Below are 22642 nucleotides of genomic sequence, written 5' to 3' on the forward strand. Positions count from 1 at the left end.
TGGCCCTCATCAGCAAACAGTAAGAAATTAATGAACCCACAATACTTTCAAAAGTTTGACGATTACTAGAATGTTCCTGGTGACGATAAAGACCCAGATGGCCGAGTTAATGTTTCTACAGTTCCCAGGACAGCCTAAGCTGTTAGTGTTTTCAAGGGGTTCTGAAAACGACAAAGGTGATTTTGGTCACCTGAAGGATTCATTTTGTCGTACGTTAATCCGAGAGGGCGGCCACATTTAACTTCGGCACCATATACATGCAATTCAGGTGGTCTCTAATCTGCTATGGAATTACAATAGCAGTTGCCACTGTAGCACTAAATAAACACAATCACTGAAGAAAGGTGGTAGGAGGTCTTGTGCATACAAAAACATAGGTTAAATACTTAAAAAAAGATAAATGTGTGTATATGTATATATGTATATATATATAAATATTTACATCTTGCAAGTTACACAAATAGCATATTTTTGCATTTGCAATCTTACATTACATTACAAATAGCAGCAGTTACCATTCTCTCATTTAAATATATATATAATAAGTATGTGTACATTTAGTAATATAGCATCTTCTCACTCCCCCATCACAGAAACACAAAACGTTTACTTGCTCCTAACATTAAAACAAGATGTAACACCGCGTACACGCAGCACCGACAGGCATGTGCACGCAACAGAAATTTACGAAACGGTCTCTCAGAAAAATAAACGTGTTACCTAAATGTATCCACATCAAATTTCTCTAGCTTTAAAATGGGCCATTTCATATGGAGTGCAGAGAAAGGAAAAAATGACCTAGATCAGACGAGCTGCATTTCAAAACCTATTCAAATTTAATTTAAAACTGAAAAGAAACTGAGAAAAGAAGGGAAGTTATTAACAATGCCGTAAGAATCAATATAACAACATTTCACAACACAGATTTGCGATATCTTTCATATATTTTATATACTCCTAAAGCATGCCATCTGGCTGGAGTCAGTGGAAAAGAAACGACACCACTTTAGTTCGGGACCCCATACTGACAGGTCAACTGCTTTCCCACGCCCCGATTCTGTAACCGCACCCAAAAACGTTACCCTCAAAATATTAACATCTTTTGCTCCGTGTTGCATTTTACAGGAAAACTTTTAATTTATTTAATTTTATACAGTCTCTGCAGTATTTATAGTCAAGTATTTATATATAATAATAATATGTATATATAAATTTTCATATCCCCAAGTCCAAACGTCACGACCTCCTTAGGAGGCAAGGAATACAGAGGCCGTTCGACGAAGTTCCGTGCTCTACTCTCTCGTTCCCAGTGCCGAGTCGAAATCTCCGTGACAGAAGAGAGACCTCCCCCGTTCATCACTGGCCCGAGGCACACTCTTCGCTCGAGTCGTCGTCGGCCTCCCGCAGTGCGGTAAAGAATGCCGTCAGAGATTTCAGTGCGACGCCTTTGCCCTGCAGGAATGCTGGATCTTTGCTCTGCTCCCATCTCAGGAACGTCTCGTTTGCCACACAGCCGTAGTCCCAGAGCGCCTGGAATAAGTCTCGCAGCAGACCTGCGAACAGATGATAAATATGACTAGGAGAGAGAAGGAAATTAGGCTGTCACCATAAAGTTTCAGCAGATGGCTGGAACCCATTAAAAGACATGGGTGTATATATATAACAAAGTGTATCTGTAACACTAAAATATAAAAGCATATCTACTGCAAGAGAGATATTGACCAATTACGTAACAGAGCGGAAATAGTAAGAGAACTGCATTCGCTAACTGTCAATTTTAGAAAGATACACAACAGCACAACGAGTAAAACATGATACAGAGTGTGATGCGCAACACTTTGGGCATGCTCCAAGGCCTCAACTTAACCGGGTCAGATCACTCCCAGGATTCTAAAGGCCTGGTAACAACTTACTGTTAATCAAAATTGTATTGCCCAACTTTCTTTCTGCCCAGCATAACACTGAAGTTTTCTCTAATGAAAAAATGGGACAGACTGCAGTAAATGTGGCATGTGGACACACTCAAGAAAGCTATGCACAGTACTACAAGAAAGGCAACATTGCGAGAGAATGGTATGAGGAACGGTTCCCACCAGTTTGTGGTCGTTCCCTGCCACTCGAGTTACTTTAATATTCTTTCCAGCCTTTGCACACATTCTGCAGACTTCGAAATGCGCAACATGTTACTCTACTTGTGAACAATAAATTAACCAGTAACATTTGAACAAAACGATTTGCTGCACTGATATAACTACACTGTGCAGCTGCATAAGTTTATTCTATTTAATCGTGGCAATGAAAACATTTTGGCTGTTTTACTCTCTACACAGGTATTGTCAAGGTAGTCTCAGCTACTACTGTTAGCTACTAATATTAGTCCTAACTACAGAAACATGACCTCACTTTTAAAATAGTGGCTGGAGGTTTACCGAACACCGACAACTGAAGTGCTACAAATGTTGTGTTAACAGCCCGAACAGTAACAGGTCAATATCTACATTTTCCAGTTTTTGTAACAATGGTTTTGTTAAAATGAAATGTTTATTTCTTCTGAAATTTACAAGAGCTGTGATAACATACGTATCACTTAAGGAAGCCGTTCACCATGTATCACAATACTACCTTCTAACTTACAGAAAGCGTTACTGTCAAAACATTTTGTTATTTAGTGTAAGAAATAAAAATAATTTATCATCCATTTGTTACAAGCCAACTCTGTAATGTAATGTAAAGAAAATTATTTGTCAAGGGTGGCAGATCAAACTATTTTATTCTATCAGATAAAAGCTACAAAGTGAATGAATAAATTATTTCATCACAGTTCACAGGGAAATATTTCACAACAAATGTTCTGCTAAATAAAAAATAATCAGATGTATTCAAAACTGACTGAATAATTTCAGTGTCACTGCAACTTGGAAAAGTTGTAATAATTCGTTACAGACAAAGAGAGGAAGAATGATCGAGGCAATCTAGGGGAGGGGACAATATTATTTAAATTTCTAATTTGACATAATACACTAGCACAGGAAAAACCTAACTGCCAACTACAAATCAAATCAATTTTAGTGTTTCGTTTCAGAGGCAGGTGTCAGTCGTAACCATTATGAAAGCATGGCATTCTCTTACTCACTCCATTCAAACTAAAGCAACAGGTTTCGTATTCCTGTGCAGTGAACACCAAGTCATTAGAGCACAACTGTCCCACATTTTAACTGCCGATTCATAGTTAATAGCTGTTTTATCATCCGCACAACTCCTGTTTTTTGCCTGCAAGATGTAACGATGTCACGTTTGCCAATTTAGCAGAGACTATATTCAATTATAAAATATTTAATATCAAAAACATCTATTTTTATGATAATATATCTGAAAAGATTCTGCAACTTAACAAACGAAAGCGTTGGTATGTTGATAGAAACAATAACAAACACAAATTTCGAGCTTTTGCGACCCAAAGTCGCTTCATCAGAAAAGAGGGAAGGAGAGGGAAAGATGAAAGGATTTGGGTTTTAAGGGAGAGGATAAGGAGTCATTCCAGTTCCGGGAGCGGAAAGACTTACCCTCTCCCTTAAAACCCACATCCTTTCGTCTTTCCCTCTTTCCTGATGAAGCAACCGTTGGTTGCGAAAGCTTGAATTTTGTGTGTATGTTTCTGTTTGTGTGTGTGTCTATCGACCTGCCAGAGCTTTCGTTGGGTAAGTCACATCATCTTTGTTTTTAGATATATTTTTCCCACGTGGAATGTTTCCCTCTATTATATCCACACATATACAGACACAAGCAGACACATGTAATGGTAAAGAGTTTGGGTAGAGATGTCAGTCGAAACGGAAGTACAGAGGCTAAGATGCTATTGAATGGCAGGTGAGGTATGAGCGGCGACAACTTTATATTAGCAGAGGTTGAGGCCTGGTGGGTAACGGGAAGAGAGGATATACTGAAGGGCAAGTTCCCATCTCCGGAGTTCTGATAGGTTGGTGTCAGTGGGAAGTATCTACAGAAACTCTGGGTGCAGTTGGGCCACCCTCTCCCCAACAGGAGTGGCGGGTTCAGCGGCGTTCGCGGCGCACGAGGCAGAGGGTCAATGTGGAGGCTGGCCGTGTGGCATCACCCGCTCTGCCTGTGAGTGAACATGTGGCCGCTCCTTTGGCAAGGTCCAAGCAGGCACACGAGCTCCAACGTTAGGCGGGTGATGGAGCCCCTTGGGAAAATAGCAGAAAGGTCGGGGAAGAAGGCCAGTGTTCAGTCTGTCTGCTTGCCGGGGGGTCTCATCTGAGACGTGTAGGAGGCCTTGCTGGCGGCGATAGAGAGCACTGGGTGCACCCGACTGCAAATTGTTGCTCATGTCGGCACCAATGACTCCTGCCGTCTGGGTTCAGAGGTCATCCTCAGTTTGTACAGGCGGTTGGTGGAGTTGGTGAATATGGAAAGCCTCGCTCGCGGGGTGGAATCTGAGCTAACTATTTGTGGTATCGTTCCCAGAACCGATCGCGGTCCTCTGGTTTGGAGCCGAGTAGAAGGCTTGACCCAGAGGCTCTGACGATTCTGCGGAGATCTGGGGTGCAAATTTGTCAACCTCCGCTATCGGGTGGCGAAATGTAGGGTCCCCCTGAATAGGTCAGGCGTGCACTACACGCCGGAAGTGGCTACAAGGGTAGCAGAGTACGTGTGGAGTGCACACGTGGGTATTTTAGGTTAAAGAATTCCCTCCCTAGGCCCGACAAGACGCCTCCCGAGACGCGGCAAGGTAGGAGTAGGCAAAATGCAACAGGGAATAACAATATTAATGCGCTATTAGTAAACTGCAGGAGCGTCTATAGAAAGGTCCCAGAACTGCTCTCACTAATAAATGGTCACAATGCCCGTATTGTACTAGGGACACAAAGTTGGCTGAAACCAGACGTAAACAGTAATGAAATCCTAAACTCAGATTGGAGTGTATACCGCAGAGACAGGCTGGACAGTGAAGGGGGAGGCGTGTTTATAGCGATAAGAAGTGCAATAGTATCGAAGGAAATTGACGGAGATCCGAAATGTGAAATAATTTGGGTGAAGGTCACGGTTAAAGCAGGCTCAGACATGGTAATTGGATGTCTCTATAGCCCCACTGGCTCAGCAGCTGTTGTGGCTGAGCACTTTAAGGATAATTTGGAAAATATTTCGAGTAGATTTCCCCACCATGTTATAGTTCTGGGTGCAGATTTTAATTTGCCGGATATAGACAGAGTCTCAAACGTTCATAACGGGTCGGAGGGACAAAGAATCCAGTGAAATTTTCTTAAGTGCTTTATCTGAAAACTACCTTGAGCAGTTAAACAGAGAACCTACTCGTGGCGATAACATATTAGACCATCTGGTGACAAACAGATCCGAACAATTTGAAACAGTTAACGCAGAACAGGGAATCAGTGATCATAAAGCGGTTACTGCATCGACGATTTCAGCCATAAATAGAAATATTAAAAAAGGTAGGAAGATTTTTCTGTTTAGCAAAAGTGACAAAAAGCAGATTACAGAGTACCTGACGGCTCAACACAAAAGTTTTGTCTCAAGTATAGATAGTGTTGAGGATCAGTGGACAAAGTTCAAAACCATCGTACAATATGCGTTAGATGAGTATGTGCCAAGCACGATCATAAGAGATGGAAAAGAGCCACCGTGGTACAACAACCGAGTTAGAAAACTGCTGCGGAAGCAAAGGGAACTTCACAGCAAACATAAACATAGCCAAAGCCTTGCAGACAAACAAAAATTACCTGAAGAGAAATGTAGTGCGAGGAGGGCTATGCGAGAGGCGTTCCATGAATTCGAAAGTAAAGTTCTATGTGCTGACTTGGCAGAAAATCCTAAGAAATTTTAGTCTTATGTCAAAGCGGTAGGTGGATCAAAACAAAATGTCCAGACACTCTGTGACCAAAATGGTACTAAAACATAGGATGACAGACTAAAGGCCGAAATACTAAATGTCTTATTCCAAAGCTGTTTCACAGAGGAAGACTGCACTGTAGTTCCTTCTCTAGATTGTCGCACAGATGACAAAATGGTAGATATCGAAACAGATGACAGAGGGATAGAGAAACAATTAAAATCGCTCAAAGGAGGAAAGGCCGCTGGACCTGATGGGATACCAGTTCGATTTTACACAGAGTACGCGAAGGAACTTGCCCCCCGTCTTGCAGCGGTGTACCGAAGGTCTCTAGAAGAGAGTAGCGTTCCAAAGGATTGGAAAAGGGCACAGGTCACCTCCGTTTTGAAGAAGGGACGTAGAACAGATGTGCAGAACTATAGACCTATATCTCTAACATCGATCAGTTGTAGAATTTTGGAACACGTATTATGTTAGAGTATAATGATTTTTCTGGAGACTAGAAATCTACTCTGTAGGAATCAGCATGGGTTTCGAAAAAGACGATCGTGTGAAACCCAGCACACGCTATTCGTCCACGAGACTCAGAGGGCCATAGTCGTGGGTTCACAGGTAGATGCAGTGTTTCTTGACTTCCGCAAGGCGTTCGATACAGTTCCCCACAGTCGTTTAATGAACAAAGTAAGAGCATATGGACTATCAGACCAATTGTGTGATTGGATTGAAGAGTTCCTAGATAACAGAACACAGCATGTCATTCTCAATGGAGAGAGGTCTTCCAAAGTAAGACTTCTTTCAGGTGTGCCGCAGGGGAGTGTCGTAGGACCGTTGCTATTCACAATATACATAAATGACCTTGTGGATGACATCGCAAGTTCACTGAGGCTTTTTGCGGATGATGCTGTGGTCGATCCAGAGGTTGTAACAATGGAAAATTGTACTGAAATGCAGGAGGATCTGCAGCGAATTGACGCAGGGTGCAGGGGAATGGCAACTGAATCTCAATGTAGACAAGTGTAATGTGCTGCGAATACATAGAAAGAAAGATCCCTTATCATTTAGCTACAAAATAGCAGGTCAGCAACTGGAAGCAGTTAATTCCATAAATTATCTGGGAGTACGCATTAGGAGTAATTAAAAATGGAAGGATCATATAAAGCTGATCGTCGGTAAAGCAGATGTAAGACAGATTCACTGGAAGAATCCTAAGGAAATGCAATCCGAAAACAAAGGAAGTAGGTTACAGTACGCTTGTTCCCCACTGCTTGAATACTGCTCAGCAGTGTGGGATCCATACCAGATAGGGTTGATAGAAGAGAGAGAGAAGATACAACGGAGAGCAGTGCGCTTCATTACAGGATCATTTAGTAATCGCGAAAGCGTTACGGAAATGATAGATAAACTCCAGTCGAAGACTCTGCAGGAGAGATGCTCAGTAGCTCGATACGGGCTTTTGTTGAAGTTTCGAGAACATACCTTCACCAAAGAGTCAAGCAGTATATTGCTCCCTCCTACGTATATCTCGCGAAGAGACCGCGAGGATAAAATCAGGGAGATTAGAGCCCACACAGAAGCATACCGACAATCCTTCTTTCCACGAACAATGCGAGACTGGAATAGAAGGGAAAACCGATAGAGGTACTCAAGGTACCCTCCACCACACACAGTCGGGTGGCTTGCGGAGTATGGATGTAGATGTAGCTATTTTGAAGTGGAGGTCAAACCTCAAGTGGGGACCTGAAGAAGTAGAATGAAAGAACAGGGAAAAGGAACAAAATTGCAACCAATACAGAAACCAGGTGGACAGCAAGGTCGACATAGATCAGAATGCTGAGAGAGGGGAAGGAGATGGCAACGGGGAAGGAGCGAGGATAGGGAGGGAAGGACGGCAAGGTGAAGGAAATGCAGCCAGGAAAGGAACAATTGGCTGCAATAGCTTGAGGCCCAATGTGCACCACACACAAACTCTTGAAACAACTGTGAGCCCCCTGGAGGTATATGCATTACTTAAAGGCTGTAGAGGAAAAATTGTTTTCCTCCATCTAATAAAAATCAGCCATCACTAATTATGTTCCTCAATCATAGACAACCATCTTCAGTACTATGCATTAAGATTCATGACAGTTTTCTTTGAGACATTAATTGGAAAACTAAATGTGTAAGTAGCAAGGCATAAGCAGTAGATAACTCCTAACACAAACAGAGGAAATCACTTTATGCTGTGTCAATAATAGCATCATGTACCCTCCTCTTCTCAATTCCTTCAAAAACTTTAACATGATGTCTCCTAACAGCGATCAACTGTTTCCCAACAGTCTTGCGAAAATTCCTTCATTTAGTTACAGTTTGAAATGTGCTATGATCAAAAGTAATCCACTGCCTGGAGTGCAGGACTTAAAGGCACCTTTAAATAAATGCCACCAAAGCAATAAATCAAGTTTATTTGTGAAGTACCAATTATTTAATGCATTTTACATAATTTTGAAAATGTACAGCTGCCGTCCAGTTTGTTAAGCAAACTGCAGTATAATACATTCTGAATATATTCCCATTGGAAAACCATCATGAAAACTGGCCAACACAGACAAAAAATGTGAATGACTTTTCAATACAGAACGTCTATTTTAAAATTTTAATTTGAAACACGTTGTCTAGTGAAAAGTTACTATTTTCAGGAACACTGTCATGTAGCTTATGTTTTTTAAGCTTATAAAAATGGAATAAAATGGTACAGAAATCAATGGGTTCATTTTCAGGTAGATTTGAGATGGCCATTCTGTAGTATCAAAATGAGACAGCTCGCAGATTTTGGAAAGTTTAAAAACTAATAACTGAAGGAATGTTCAAAGACTTTCGAGTACCTATCAAAATAATGGGTAATCAGAAATTCTGTATCATCAAAGTCTAAATCTCACAGAATGACCCAATTATGTAACACTGAGCACATCCTACAGTAAGTCACTGCTGAAAAATTAGGCAAGGCACAAAGGCAGAAAGAACTGAGTGCAGATGAGTAAACAAGACAGACTGTCACTTACGTGTGGTGTGGCTGATACGTCTACTTACCACTGGGCTGCTCGAGGCGGTGGTTCAGCTCTTGGACAGCGTACAAGCAGTGCAGCTCCAGCTCCTCATTAGTGTCTATGTACTTCTGGAGCAGTGTCGCGTGCTTCGAGAACAGTGCCTCTTCGAACTTTTTGGAGCCCACGGCTGCAAAACAAAAAAAAAACGTAACACGATCTACATTAACGACAATTCCTATTTTGGCGTCAAAACTCTGAAGACTGACTCGACATCGAGTAACCGAGTAGTTCGGAAAATCTCCCGATTTTTGTCCTCTGCAGTTGTGTCGAGAGCCTGTAATAGTACCGCACACCGATCAACCTTTTGACGGGGACATGACAATTTTGACCCTTCTAGCCCACACCTGCTAATAAGCTAATAAACTAACAGTTTTCTAGCAATCTGTTTTTGCTCCAGCACTTGTGTAGTTGGATGACCCAAAAGCACACGATATCTACATTATTCCATCAACAACATTACATTCTCTTCGGACCACTGTATCCACACACAGCTTGTGTAAATGACAAAAGTGGGCAAGATAGATGTGATCTTTTGGTACTGATAGTACCTAAGTGGAGGTGACAAAATTCAAACTTCCTTTTCACAGTCCAGTAAGAAACAGACAACTAACGGAATACAAGAAAACGACTGCAAATGTCGTTTTCACACGTAAACCTGCTCACTGGTGCATGTTTCTGTGTAATGAGAAGAGGAAAGGGAAGAAAGCAGCCACATATGTGGAATACAAGTGGGAGTGCGACTTTTCTCTGACAAATCTTGAAAAAGTTAAGTTTTGTGTTGTGAACAGTTTTATTTAATAATCTGAATTACATTTAATTATATCTGTCTTACGAGATGCAGACTATTTTATGCTATTTGCCACAACAGAAGTGTTTATTATTATTGTTAAGCATTAATGTGTAGATTTTCAATAAACTTATGTTTTTGAACAAGACTAAATTGTGTTATTCCTAAGTAACACAAAACACACATTTGGGCATCTAATGGCACACTCCTGTAATCCATTTAGGTGAAAGTCATTGCAGTTAATAGATGTGTTTTATGAAGTATCACAGATGCTGACGGCATTCTCACTCCGAACAACACTGCCAGTCAGTGCTTTTTCGTACCTGGAAGCACTGCTCAAAAATCTGTTTGTTCACCATTCGTAGTGTGGAAGAAACTTCTTCCAACAAATGACATTTATCAAAATTGTCTGTCTATGTTATAGATGCTGTTTGTAATATTTCGTGTTTGTACATCATCCAGCTTCCTTGTCAACTATGGGCCATCCCCACTTTATTTCAAGGTGAGCACATTCACATGCCTAATATCAACATGCGATTCAACAACGATCACACTAATAGTGCAGTTCAAATCTGTCTCGTGCTTCGCAGCATTGTATACGAAACTCATTTCTTGAACAGAAGCCGTCTGGCAATGTCAACAGTCACGCCTACGAAGCCACTAGCACTGTGGTTGTCACAACTGTGGCTTCACACTTTCATGTCCCACTTACAGAAAATAAGTTATGTACAGCGCAACTAGAAACCCCAACAGACACGTTACAGGGTAACAATTCCTGGCCATACGTTACTCAGAAAATACTGCAGTTCGCTGACAAAATTCCGAAGATGTCACTTGCTTCCACAACAATATATGATCTGGAGCATTTTGGTCAAGGTAAGTAACAACTGCCACCCACGAAGGTATTAGAATGCCTAGCTAGTGAAACTAAAATTTGTCGATGTCCCTATAGTAGAGTCTCCAGAAGGAGATCCCTAACAGTTGCAATGTGGTGTGTGCAGCTGCTTTGCACATCATCTTTAATCGTGTAGTGATTTTGTAAACATCTGTAAGGCAATGCCTGGCTTCAGTGTTGGCATACCTCTACAGACAACTGATGTTTCCACCTACTGCCAGTTGCACTTTGCAGTTCCAAGTTAGCTATGTCACCTACAAATTATCTTTCATGGACTACTAAAAGTTTCTCCCAACCCAAATTTTACTATCTCCGACAAGTTTACACTGCACACCTATGACGGCACTATGGTTTCTCTCAGGAAACTTCAGGACTACAATATGTCCTGAGGAATCCTGATTGTTACTCAAAACATCAAAACACCAACTTGTGCAACTTACTATGTATTAAACAGCAAGAACATTACTACTTACTATGTATTAAACAGCAAAAATTAATGATCTTATTTGTCACACTTACACTTACCCTGATACGCACTCTCGCACACAGCTGTCGTCAGCACACGGATGAATTCTGGTGTCTTAGCCCGGTCTCCTACATTTGCCTGTGGAGTCGAAATGCAAAAGGAATTATGAAAGGCACTAAAAGAGTTAATACCCAACATGGGTGTTCTGTTCCCTCTTGAGCTCACACTTTTCCACATTTGTCTTATTCTGCATATTTACTAAATTAACATTTTTACTCCATCAAACAAGAAAACAGTATTTCAGTCAACTGACTGGTTGGGTGACTAAAATGATTATTACGGTACGTAAGGCATCTCTGTTCCTCAATTTCAAGGCAATGCACCATAACTACTTTCAAAGCTTCACATTCAACCCTAAGGTGCACAACTGTACAGTGTGCACTTTTAGTTTCAAGTGATGGTAACGAAAGTAATATAAACATATACATATGGGAGAGGCAATACATGGATGTTTTTAAAGTCCGTTTGTTCTGATTTACAATGCACACATGAATTTTTTCCATATCTTCTGTATCCACACTTACCCGAGTTGTGCCAGCATACCTAATAATGTATTCAAAGCAATTAATCTTTGCATTGGAAATTAAAAGCCACTTAATCGGCTGAATAATCTCTGTGTGTGCCACCTCAAATTTTAACCTAGTCATGAAAATTTGACAGTCATCATTTGTATCTTGGTGGTAATGAGTAAAGTTTTGCCAACTGGTTCCAAATTACATTTGAGTTTTACATATGTACAAATTCAACCCAACTAACTGAAACGAAGTTTCTAGGCCACTGACAATAGTGATAAATGATTTGGCAATTTCTGAATATCTAATCTCTGTGTGTGCCACCTCAAATTTTAACCTAGTCATGAAAATTTGACAGTCATCATTTGTATCTTGGTGGTAATGAGTAAAGTTTTGCCAACTGGTTCCAAATTACATTTGAGTTTTACATATGTACAAATTCAACCCAACTAACTGAAACGAAGTTTCTAGGCCACTGACAATAGTGATAAATGATTTGGCAATTTCTTCCATATCCTGATGCGTTGTCTGAAAAATAATCATTCACATGGAACATAAATGTTTTGTATGGACTCCTTTAATATATTTTTGTCATTGTCAGAATATTAATATGACATTTACATAACTTATTACTCCCTCCTGTGTAGCATAAGTCATTGTACGATGATGAATGGGGTTTTCAAACCTGAGGTGGTAACGCAAGAAATTCTGGACCTTTTTAAGGAACTTATATACTAAATAAAATCCTTCTGTACAGAGGAAAGAGAGAGCTGCAGTATCAACCATTGTGCAAGAGTCCTTTGACAATTTGCAAGTGTGAGAAAATCTACACGACCGACAGAAACAGTAAGTAGGTTGTGTTTTCCAAGATTAGGATGTTTGTTTGGTGTGGAAACAAGCATACAGTTGTACCAAGGGCTATCCAGCTGATTCTCAATTTCTTCCTGCATCATTCCTGAACAATACAGATAATTACAGTATAGTTGGGCAATTTTTGTGACATTTGGTCTTCAAGGGAACTATGTGCTTTAAAAATTATTAGCAATAAATGTGTTGCACTGCTTGTGATTTGCGAAGACCCACCTATTATTCAATTAATTGTATTTTGCTTTTGATGACATAAGAACACAACTTAACTCATTTTCTGCAGATGGGCAACACACAAAACCGTATATAGCTTCAAAAAACTAATCCCACCTCTGACACACTCTATCCTCGTGAGACAGGAAGTACGCGATATTAAGCTTTTAACTAACACCAGCGTAGCTGAGTGCTCTCCCAATGTCAGCAATAGCTTTGAAGTTGTAACATTGTATCTCCAAAGTTATGTATTGCACTGTGTGATATATAGAAAGATGGCGTTTGTTATAATTTTATCAATATTTAACTCCTAAATTTGAAGTCTGCAGCTGCTGAAAAACCTCATTTAAAAAAAAAATAAAAATAAAAAAAAAAATAAATAGTGTTTGGAGGGAAGGTACGGTTCATACTTTTTATTCTTAGAATAACAGTCAGCATTAATCTGTAATGCCTATAATTATCTTCATGGGAGTCCTTTTGCTATACGAGGTGTTTCCACATGTTAGAAGGGAGTGGTGTAGAAGAAAGCCGATGTCCTCCGTCCAGTACTTTCACTGCCTAACACTTTGTGCGGAGGGAACACGGGGAGTGGACAGTGCCATCTGCTACCGGTGGTGTACTGCTGGCAGGAGCGGACAAAACTGTTTGCTCTCAAATGCAAACTACTTTAAGACTAAGTACACCGCAAAAAAGCTGGACTTACAGAAATCCACTTCGTGACTTCGTCAGTCGTGGCAGGCGCTCCTTGCTCCGGCCGCAACATCTGCAGCAGCTTCGTGTGGATCATCTCCGGCGTCAACGGCGCCACTTCGCCTGCGGGGCCCACTGTGAACTCCAGCTTCTGCAAACCGAATTACATCTTGACTCGTGCTTGTAATGACATGTATGACAATGCAAACCAAAAGGCTAACTTTCCAGTAACTGTTTTAATACTAATTCAGTGAGGACTATTAGGGGATTTCAAAGTAAACACAATACAACAGAGATAGCAATAAAACCTCTGAGAGCACAGAAACTTAAAAACCTGTTTTCACAATTGTCCCCAGTTCCAAAGTAAAAAATGGAGTTACACTATTTTTTATTCTGAAACTGACGATTTCTAGAGTCTTGAACCGCAGTGCGACAAACTTAATTCGTACACACAAACTGGAATTCACATCAGAAAATAGATGACACTACCATCAGTCCTGTTGAGCTAAGACCGTCACAGTTAAGTATGGAGAAGAATTATGTCATCATGTGGTAGTGTCACCTCTTCAACAAATCTTAACTTTGCTTTAGCAGTAGTGACTTAAGTAGGCAAGGAACTTTCAGCACCTCTCAAAGAAATTGTTAAGGGCATGAACTAACAGTTCAGAAAACTACAGTTTAAGTCAAGCTAGGCTCAAATTTCAGTTGCATCCATTCTCAGAGACCCAAATCTTGTTCTCGAAAAAACAAAAGTCTATCCTTAGAATTTGTGTATTTCTAGTAGAAAGACTATCAGGTTAAATACAGATTATAAATACTGTCACACAATGTAGAAGTACAGGTTAACTTAAATGCACTAAATCATTTACAGAATAAAAAATTTAGTCCCTATACACCATCAGTACCACGAAGAAAAGGTACCTTTGAAGTCTCTTCCCTCTAAAAATAAGGGACCTACAAATGTGCAACATTGGTACCCTGTAATTTATTGACAATTTTTTCTACATTAACTACCCATCTTATTAATAGCACTAAGCAGGTTTTCCCAGAGTTTTACAAATGTTTCAGACAGGTAAAACAGACTTACATTTTCTTTCACAATTCGGTCTATACTGTCGGCAGGAGCAAAATCTTTCCAACTCATTCCAGCTATGTCCCACCTCTGCCTTACCCAGCCAGGACCCTGGAACAAATATTTTTATCTTAGTCAAAAAACAAAAGACAATCAAAAAGAAAGAAAAAATAAAAAAAATTCAATACCTATCGATTCATAGGGGGAAAATAATACAGTGATATAAATTACATTTATCATCCAAATGTTCATATTACACACTGGATATACTTATTTTGCTGCTGCAAAATTAACATCCACATTGACGTGCTAGGTCAACCGTTCATCATTCTCACCTTTTCTTTCACGAGAAGACGAAGGATTTCGACGACCAACTTGTGCAGTCCCGTGGCGGCAGTTTTCAAATCCGAAAAGGCTAGTGCTTCAGTAGAAAGCATTGGAACTGTAACAAATCACAATGTCATTCTATTGCACAACCTAGGTTTTACTTGGCAAGGTAAGTGTAACAATAACTCTGTATCACGCAAAATAGTACTTGCAATGGAGTTAGAATTCAGAGCAACAACCATGTTAAGATAGGGTTGGTGGTTCTGCATCAGACGAAGCCTCAAAAACTATCAGCTTAGGTGGGCAGTACTTTGTGCTCATGGCAGGAAAATGGGGTGGCAGGCAGATGGAGGAAGAGGGGAGAGAATTGCAGTATGCAACACGATGGTTCGCACAATAGCAAGTAACATTTTTTGACAAAAGGATTCACAAGAAATTTTTAAGTATCACTGCTAGTACTGGAGGGTATGCTATTGCTACCATGTCCTGTTGGCTTGTGAATAAGCCCAACTACACCCAGATGGAAAGGATTTTGTCAAGTCTCACAACAGATGTTTACCAGGGCAGTTGCTGGAAAACAATGGATCGACAGACTCGAGACGTACGGAAAAGACGACACACTAACTAGTGATTGGATACGGGCATCATAATCCAGATAGCCGAGAAAAGTGATAGAACTGGAACACTGAAGGCATGACTTTCACATCTGAAGCACGTAAACTTTATGAAAGTATGTGCTAATTTAGGAGTAAAGGCAAGTAGTTGAAATCCACATACTAAGACAATGAAAACATGCTAGCTTTCAGAAAAATTATTTGACAAGCTAAGAGTGCACCCACATGCAAGACTGACACCTAGGCCCCTACATTGTACCACCTGACACACAAACTTTACAAAAAAATCGTTTGAATGTAATATCGGATTCATCACTGGTAGAATACGGATCAGGAAGGATGAATCAAAAATTGTTTCTGCTCTCTGCCAATTTATAGAAAAATAATTGGAATACAACTTAAATCTAGGATTAGCCTTTCTGCTTATAAAGACATCATTTCTGAACACAAGTAAGGTGTGGCAAATGCTGAGGAAAATTGAAAAATAGGATGACATGGTACACAGGATCAAGAATCTGTAGGAAAACATCCATAGCACAATGAAACACCCTGATGAAGTACAGCTTTGACGTAAGGCCGGGGTAGAGTAAGGTGGAGTTTTTGTCTTCTTTTTATTACTCTAATAAATTAAAGCCAGAGAAAAGTACACCAAACCATCAGAGGTCCGAATATGGCATCAACGTTTACTGATGACTTGTCTTTAAGACTTTCAAGAACGAACACACCTGGGGTAGAGCTACAGAAGTCTATGGTCTTTCAGCCAGGAGAAAAGTGAGGTTATGACCATGGAAAGTATAGGCAACCAATGGGGAATGCTGAAACTGAGCTAAAGATGACTGATGTCGATATCTTTGTAGTATCTCCAGTGCTGGATCTATAGACTAAGTAATCATTTAAGAGGTCAGGCAAGAAACTTCCATTTAATAGCTGGAGACTGAATATGAAACATGGAAGTACCACTAAAATTGAAGACAATTATCCATTAAACCTATTATACATCAATTTTTGTATACGGATTAAGAACGATCTACCACAAGTAATGGCATTAGCAGAATTCAGGCAACTGAGATGAGATTTATTCCTTCCACGACCAGAAAGAGAAAGAATCCAGAGTGGGAAAATACTGATATTAGGTTCCAAAACAACAATAAAAAAATAATCTCTTAGCAGCTGTGATGGTATGAAGATACTATGCTAGCAGGTTAGAGAGACAGAGAGAGAGAGAGAGAGAGAGAGAGAGAGAGAGAGAGAGAGAGAGAGAGAGAGTAATCCTACAGACTCACCAAGGATTTCAGCCAAGTACAGCCACACTTTCGGCACATCTATGGCCAAGTCATCAGCAACTTCCGCAATCTCTTTGAACCTGTAATTAAAAAATTTAATGAAAATCTCACAGTTTGAACATGCACATTGAAATTTACTAGTGAATGTAGGTGTCACTTCCATCAGCCCTGTTGAGCTTATTCCATCACAGTTAAATATGGAGATACATTATGTCATCATGTGGTAGTGAACCTCATCAACTTACTTTGCTAGTGCAGTCTACACCAGTATTTTTTCTGAACAATAATGTAGGAAGTATTTTATTTTGTGGAAAATTTCACAGCATCTTCAGTATAAGTCAATAAAAGTTTTCTGGATACGGTGCTGCGTCATTGTATAGAACTATTGCTGGGGAAACCAACGTTTCTTCCACAGTTGCAGCGGCCTCCTCCTGCATCTCCAGTAGACACACAAGAATGCCACTGCAATCGTGGCCGAAACATTTGTTTTCCCCAGGAGTAGTTTTATACAATATGACGTGGTAACACACCGAGGAAACTTTTATGCCATCTACAGTAGGCTTACACAGACCATGCAAATTTGATGTTTTTGACGATATACTGTGGCAATGTCAACCACATTTTCCGCAATAATGCTGGCCACTGGTGCATGACAATGTTGACAGAAACTTATTTCTGGGCCATTAGTAGTTATACAGGCCAGTATATTGCGAAAGCAAGTTACTGGACGTGAGTGCAGTTTACTGCTACTTAAACATCGGCAAACTATCGATTAATTGATGGCATCTGCTCTATCGTCAGTATCGATAGTCTGGTTTAACTATCAATAGTCATATTGTTCATAATGCCATTCTTCTTTAACTGGCAGCCGAAAAATTGTCAGATCCTGTTACCTCCACAGCATGTGAAGACCAGAGGGAAAGTAGATTGCATAGAGTTATTCAATCAACATCAAATATGATGGCACCTTAGCCACTATATGCTGTTTATAAACATATATTAATAGAGTGGCCACTTGGAGGAGGGGACATGTGAGAGGAAATTATTTTTCTTCCAGAGATGACAGCCAACACTCAGTCTTGGGTACCTCATACCAATCATATCCTTATGGTAAAAATTACATACTTTAACAACACGGATTCATGAATGTGCATTATGCAGACTGCCATCTTCAAATGTGTGGGCATACTTACTAGTAACAAGGAAAACAATGTAAATAAGGCTGTTTTTATACAAAGCAGTTATTACAGGAAAAATGACATTTTAATCATTTGTTGAGCTTCTGTGACTGTACTGTTATACATTTTAAAATAAATATGATTTTTATCATTCTCGTAGTAGTTGTTGCTGCTGTTAATTGAACACACCCTCAATTGTTCTTTTCTGTTCCTGAGTCTTCATTGTACTTACAAGTGTCTTCAATTGTGCTTGTTTACATATAAGGTGATTTAAAAATATGAAACATCAGTGCAATCCATTATGTCGCATCTGCTTTTGCAGTAGTACAAATGATGTTCACTGTTGGCTGCTATGTCCAATTACCAGAGCTTGTCCCTTCAAAGGATGCACCAGTTCCCACAAAATTGAATACAGCAAAATCATAACCTGTCGAGTGTACAGTTTTTTATTTGTATGGTGGCTGGAAACACTCACTAAAATACACAGCTGTATTTACATGCCATCAGCTCTCACCATTGCAAAACTAGTCTCTTCTTGCCAAGAGCTGATGGTGAATGCCCAGGAATGTTTTTTGCGGAAACTCCTGATCCTGTAGGTATTTCTTAAGCTGTTGTCCGGTATCATCATACCGTAAGTGACCGTGTGCCAACAAAGGGTTCCTCGTCAGTCACTTCGTTATCTGAACCCAACGTAACAGGATTGTTGTTGTTCACACAACCACAGTGCCTCGACTGTCTAATCACTGTCGTCACCAGTAAGACTAAGAGCACAGTCGTCACGAAGAGTTTCGAATGATGCAGACATTAAACAATCACTACTTTTCACTCGCTCCTCTGTTGGCTGAGGAAATATCGCACCTGGTAGATTGTTAATGTCAGAAGTGCATAAATAGAGTTCTTTGTTATTGTTTTGAAAACGAATAGTGAAGATCAATAATCATCTGTGTGGAACTCTCAAGAAAGTGGGGGGTAATAATTCGTGAAGTGTACCATCTGAATTGAATATCTACATTCTGGGAATACAACCAATTTACGAAACCATTTAAACAGAAAGTATGGTGAAGAACTATAGAAAAGAAATAGAACAAAGGTGAGTGATCAACTTTTGAGCTAGTACAAGTGTAGGAGGTGCAACCGTAAGATTGATAAGGTCTATAAAACATTATTTCAACAGAACAAAAAAAAGGAGCTTTATTCTCCTTGTGCACATATGCCTGCTAGTGATATAGTGATGTATAGATCTTCTCACCATTGAGGTTTGAAAAAATTTGTTCATGCCTTAGACTTAGACAGCAGATAAGAGTTGCCAGATAAAACCAACGTTAAATGTTCACTGATGCAAAACTATACGAGGAGACAAAAATAAATTAGAGAAAGCCCTTACAGAATGTAATTTTTTGTGTTACAACTGACATGTAAACAGGCAACAGAAATGAAGGCATACTGATATCGACCTGCCACTTTACAATGGATGAAAAAATTGTTTCAGCAGTATTAGAAATGACAAAAATGCAGGTCGTCACAATGCAGAATTTATATCACTTTTAAGTGAGATTCTTTGAAAAGCTTTCTTCCCGTAACTTGTAAATGCTATACTGAGTTTTGGTTGTCTTGTGATCAGTACAAGCGAACACCCCCCCTCCCACCCAATCTCACCGCTCAGATTACGTGACTCAGCATTGCAGGGCTGTTAGCTTCAGGAGGAGGAAGCCAGGCTGAGAGAAAGTAAGTATTTACACAGAAAGACAGAGATTGCCCAACCACACAAGGTACGATCTACACCAGGTGTAGAATATTAAACACCCTGGCAGCTATCTGCAACAGACTACCTTATCAGGAGTATTGCACAGCCACACAAGAAAATCGCCCTGTGTTGCAACCACACATTACCAGCAATATGGCTCACACAATTGCACCTTCAACATTTCTTCCACAGCAATAGTGGAGTGTAAATCGTTTCAGTGCTAAGTTACAGAATGGATGCCAACTAACTTAGATTTATTAACGAGATAGAACATGCCCTCTATTTCTTCACGAAATAACTCATTTGGGCACAGTTTCCTTCACAGACCAAAAACAGTGTGTCACTGACAAAGCCCTGTGCAAAGAATCACACTAGGAACGAACTATTTTTGGAAACATGTCACCAACACAGTAAGTTAAAACTTTGACTGCCCTGCCTTTCACATCTGTGGATACAAATTAGCCAATCTGTCCTATATTTAATTTTGTTGGATCAACTACGTCACTGTAGTCATCTGCTACTAGTATCAAATTACTTCTGCTGGGAGCGTGACAACTCACCCTTCTAGGAACTGTTCCGTAGTGAGGATGCCCTCCTTCATGAGGTGGCCCATCAGCTTTCCAACACCGCTCCGGACGGTCGCCGACCGCTCCAGTAAGATGTTCATCGTTTCTACGACGAAGTTACCCATGTTGGAAGGTGGGAATGTCTCCGATACACACAGCGCACTCTCCTGCAAGTGAAACAGACCTCAATTTCCATAGCACAGATAACCATTAATTGTATTAAACTGCTTCGACAACACACACTAAACATTTCTTATTAGTTTGGAGGTCTCACATTCTAAATTTAACAAACTAGTTACCTTAGTGTTATCTCTATATGACAAAGGTGCTTTGTTTCAAATACTGTAAAGAATACTTAATATGTAATTACTTGGAAGTTGTTGTTGGTCACAAATTCCTCCAAGATAAACTGAATCTTCTTGGCAACTTGGTCCGGATTCAGATGCGGCAAGTTTTTGCGGGTATCTTGGTCCGAGATGGCGGAAGAACCGGAAGCCACAGGTTGCACCACAGCAGCCAGATCGTCGCGGCTCTGTGAAGATGACGGAGCGGGAGTCTGCCTCGCCGAGCTACCTTCGCGTGACGACGATCGAGAAGGTGTCCTGCTGCTCGCCGTTCGGGCCTGGCGTTCCTCTTTCTCGGCAGCTGAAAATGGCAGTTGTGTAGGTCCTTAGTATTATACTGGAGTGCTTTTTGATTGAGGAAGTTAACAGTCGTGAAACACAACCGTAATTTACGTTGCCTTACATATGTGAAATACTTTGGATTTTACTAACAAAAATACCAAATCTTGAAAATGTTCACTGGTATCAAGGAGTCAGAAAATCTGAAGTTGGCCATATCACATCATTATAGCTGTAGCGCAGTATGAAAACATTTACAGAGTGCTATTTCAAGGGAATAATTGAGTCAGATATGAGAGGTGAAGCTTTTCCACTGCTAAAGCCAATCCATGGCGAGGGCGAGACAAGGTCGAGGAAGTCGGAACGACTTTACAGATATGCCAAGGGAAGTTTTGTACACTGGGTAGGCATAATATTGTTCCACTGACTGCTTCAACTGCTGTCACAAACTTTCCTATTTTATCAATAAAATTCATTTTCATATTTTTTGCTACATGTCCACCCATTCATCACAAATGGAAACATAACAAAAGACACGCAAGTATTCAGCACGCAATGGCAGATACGAGGAGTGTTTTTTATTAAGTACCGTTCTGCCACACCACGGCCACAGCACTGCGGCCGGCGTTCTGCGCACGGGCAATGGGTACCTACGTCTGTTGTCTACGCACTGACGCTATTACAGTCCGAGTCTTCCTCGATTGCATTTTGTACAGAGTGTTTAAGATGCCTCCGATAATCGTGAGTCCCGCCGACTGAAGTATGGGCTGTTATATGATTCCTTAGTGTTACAGGCGTAAAAAGCAATCCATATTCAGCGTGAGATCTGTGCAGTTGACGGATGGGCACAAAACCAAATGTTTAGATAGTGCATTGACTTTACTTGAGCGGTACCACAACGGCGGTGATGATTTGTGAAGCCAAATTGTTACGGGCGATGGAACACTGGGGGCTTACGTCACACCAGAATCAAAGCAACAGTCCACGGATTGGCGGCATTCAGATTCACCCAGAAAAACGAAGTTTAAGCAAATAATTTCTGCCCGGAAAATCATATGCACTGCTTTTTGGGACAGGAAAGGAGTGTGCTTGTGGAATTTCTGCCTCGTAATGAGACAATCAATGCAGCAGCTTACTGTAAGACATTGTACAATCTGCGCCGTTCAATTCAGAACAAAAGACATGGCAAGCTGAGCGAGGGCATCGTTTTGCTTCAAGACAATGCCTGCCCACATGTGGGAAATCAAACTAAAGAGCTCATCACATCTTTTCAATGGGAAACTAGAAATCATCTTCTGTACAGCCCTGATCTTGCTCCCACCGACTACCATCTGTTCCTGCACTTGAAGAAACACCTGGGCGGTCAGCGACTAAGATGACGAAGACAAGACAGTGGTGAGGCAGTGGTTAATAAGTCAGGCGGCAGACTTCTATGAGGAGGGAATTCAAAAACTGGTACGTCGTCATGAGAAGTGCCGCAATATTGACGGAAATTATAAAAAATAAAGTAGATTAAAGTACAGGCTTTAACGTAAAAATAAAATTGAGATCTTAGCAAGTCTCTTTTTAATTTCAAAACGGTACTTACTTAAAAAACACACCTAATATTTTCTAGTTTAACTGAGCCCTACATGCTTCATAAAACACTATCAGTCAGGCTAACTTCAAAATCACTGTACTGCGTCACGACCAGAATTAAAAGAAACCTACCTCCACCATTTATGACAGGCAAATGTGGATGTATTGTCAGTGTGTAGGTCAACATTTCTTGATAATTTGTAGTTAAATAGGTG

At 40.4% G+C, this 22642-nt stretch overlaps 1 protein-coding gene across 13 annotated transcripts in view; it reads right to left on the bottom strand.

The window, feature by feature from the left end:
- Positions 1–407: 407 nt before the first annotated feature.
- LOC124554092 (eukaryotic translation initiation factor 4 gamma 1-like) overlaps positions 408–22642 on the bottom strand; it is a 656327-nt gene continuing 634092 nt past the window's right edge. For all 13 annotated transcript variants that reach the window (XM_047128148.1, XM_047128144.1, XM_047128153.1 and 10 more), the window contains 9 exons: positions 20597–20871; positions 20221–20393; positions 16739–16818; positions 14850–14956; positions 14530–14625; positions 13456–13593; positions 11160–11238; positions 8936–9079; positions 408–1553 (listed from right to left, as the gene is read on the bottom strand). In XM_047128148.1, the coding sequence (XP_046984104.1) occupies positions 1357–1553; positions 8936–9079; positions 11160–11238; positions 13456–13593; positions 14530–14625; positions 14850–14956; positions 16739–16818; positions 20221–20393; positions 20597–20871 (1289 nt within the window). In that variant the 3' untranslated portion in view covers positions 408–1356. The remainder of the gene's footprint in view (positions 1554–8935; positions 9080–11159; positions 11239–13455; positions 13594–14529; positions 14626–14849; positions 14957–16738; positions 16819–20220; positions 20394–20596; positions 20872–22642) is intronic.

Source organism: Schistocerca americana, chromosome 11 (genome assembly GCF_021461395.2).
Source record: "Schistocerca americana isolate TAMUIC-IGC-003095 chromosome 11, iqSchAmer2.1, whole genome shotgun sequence".
In the NCBI taxonomy this organism is placed as follows: Eukaryota; Metazoa; Arthropoda; class Insecta; order Orthoptera; family Acrididae; genus Schistocerca; species Schistocerca americana.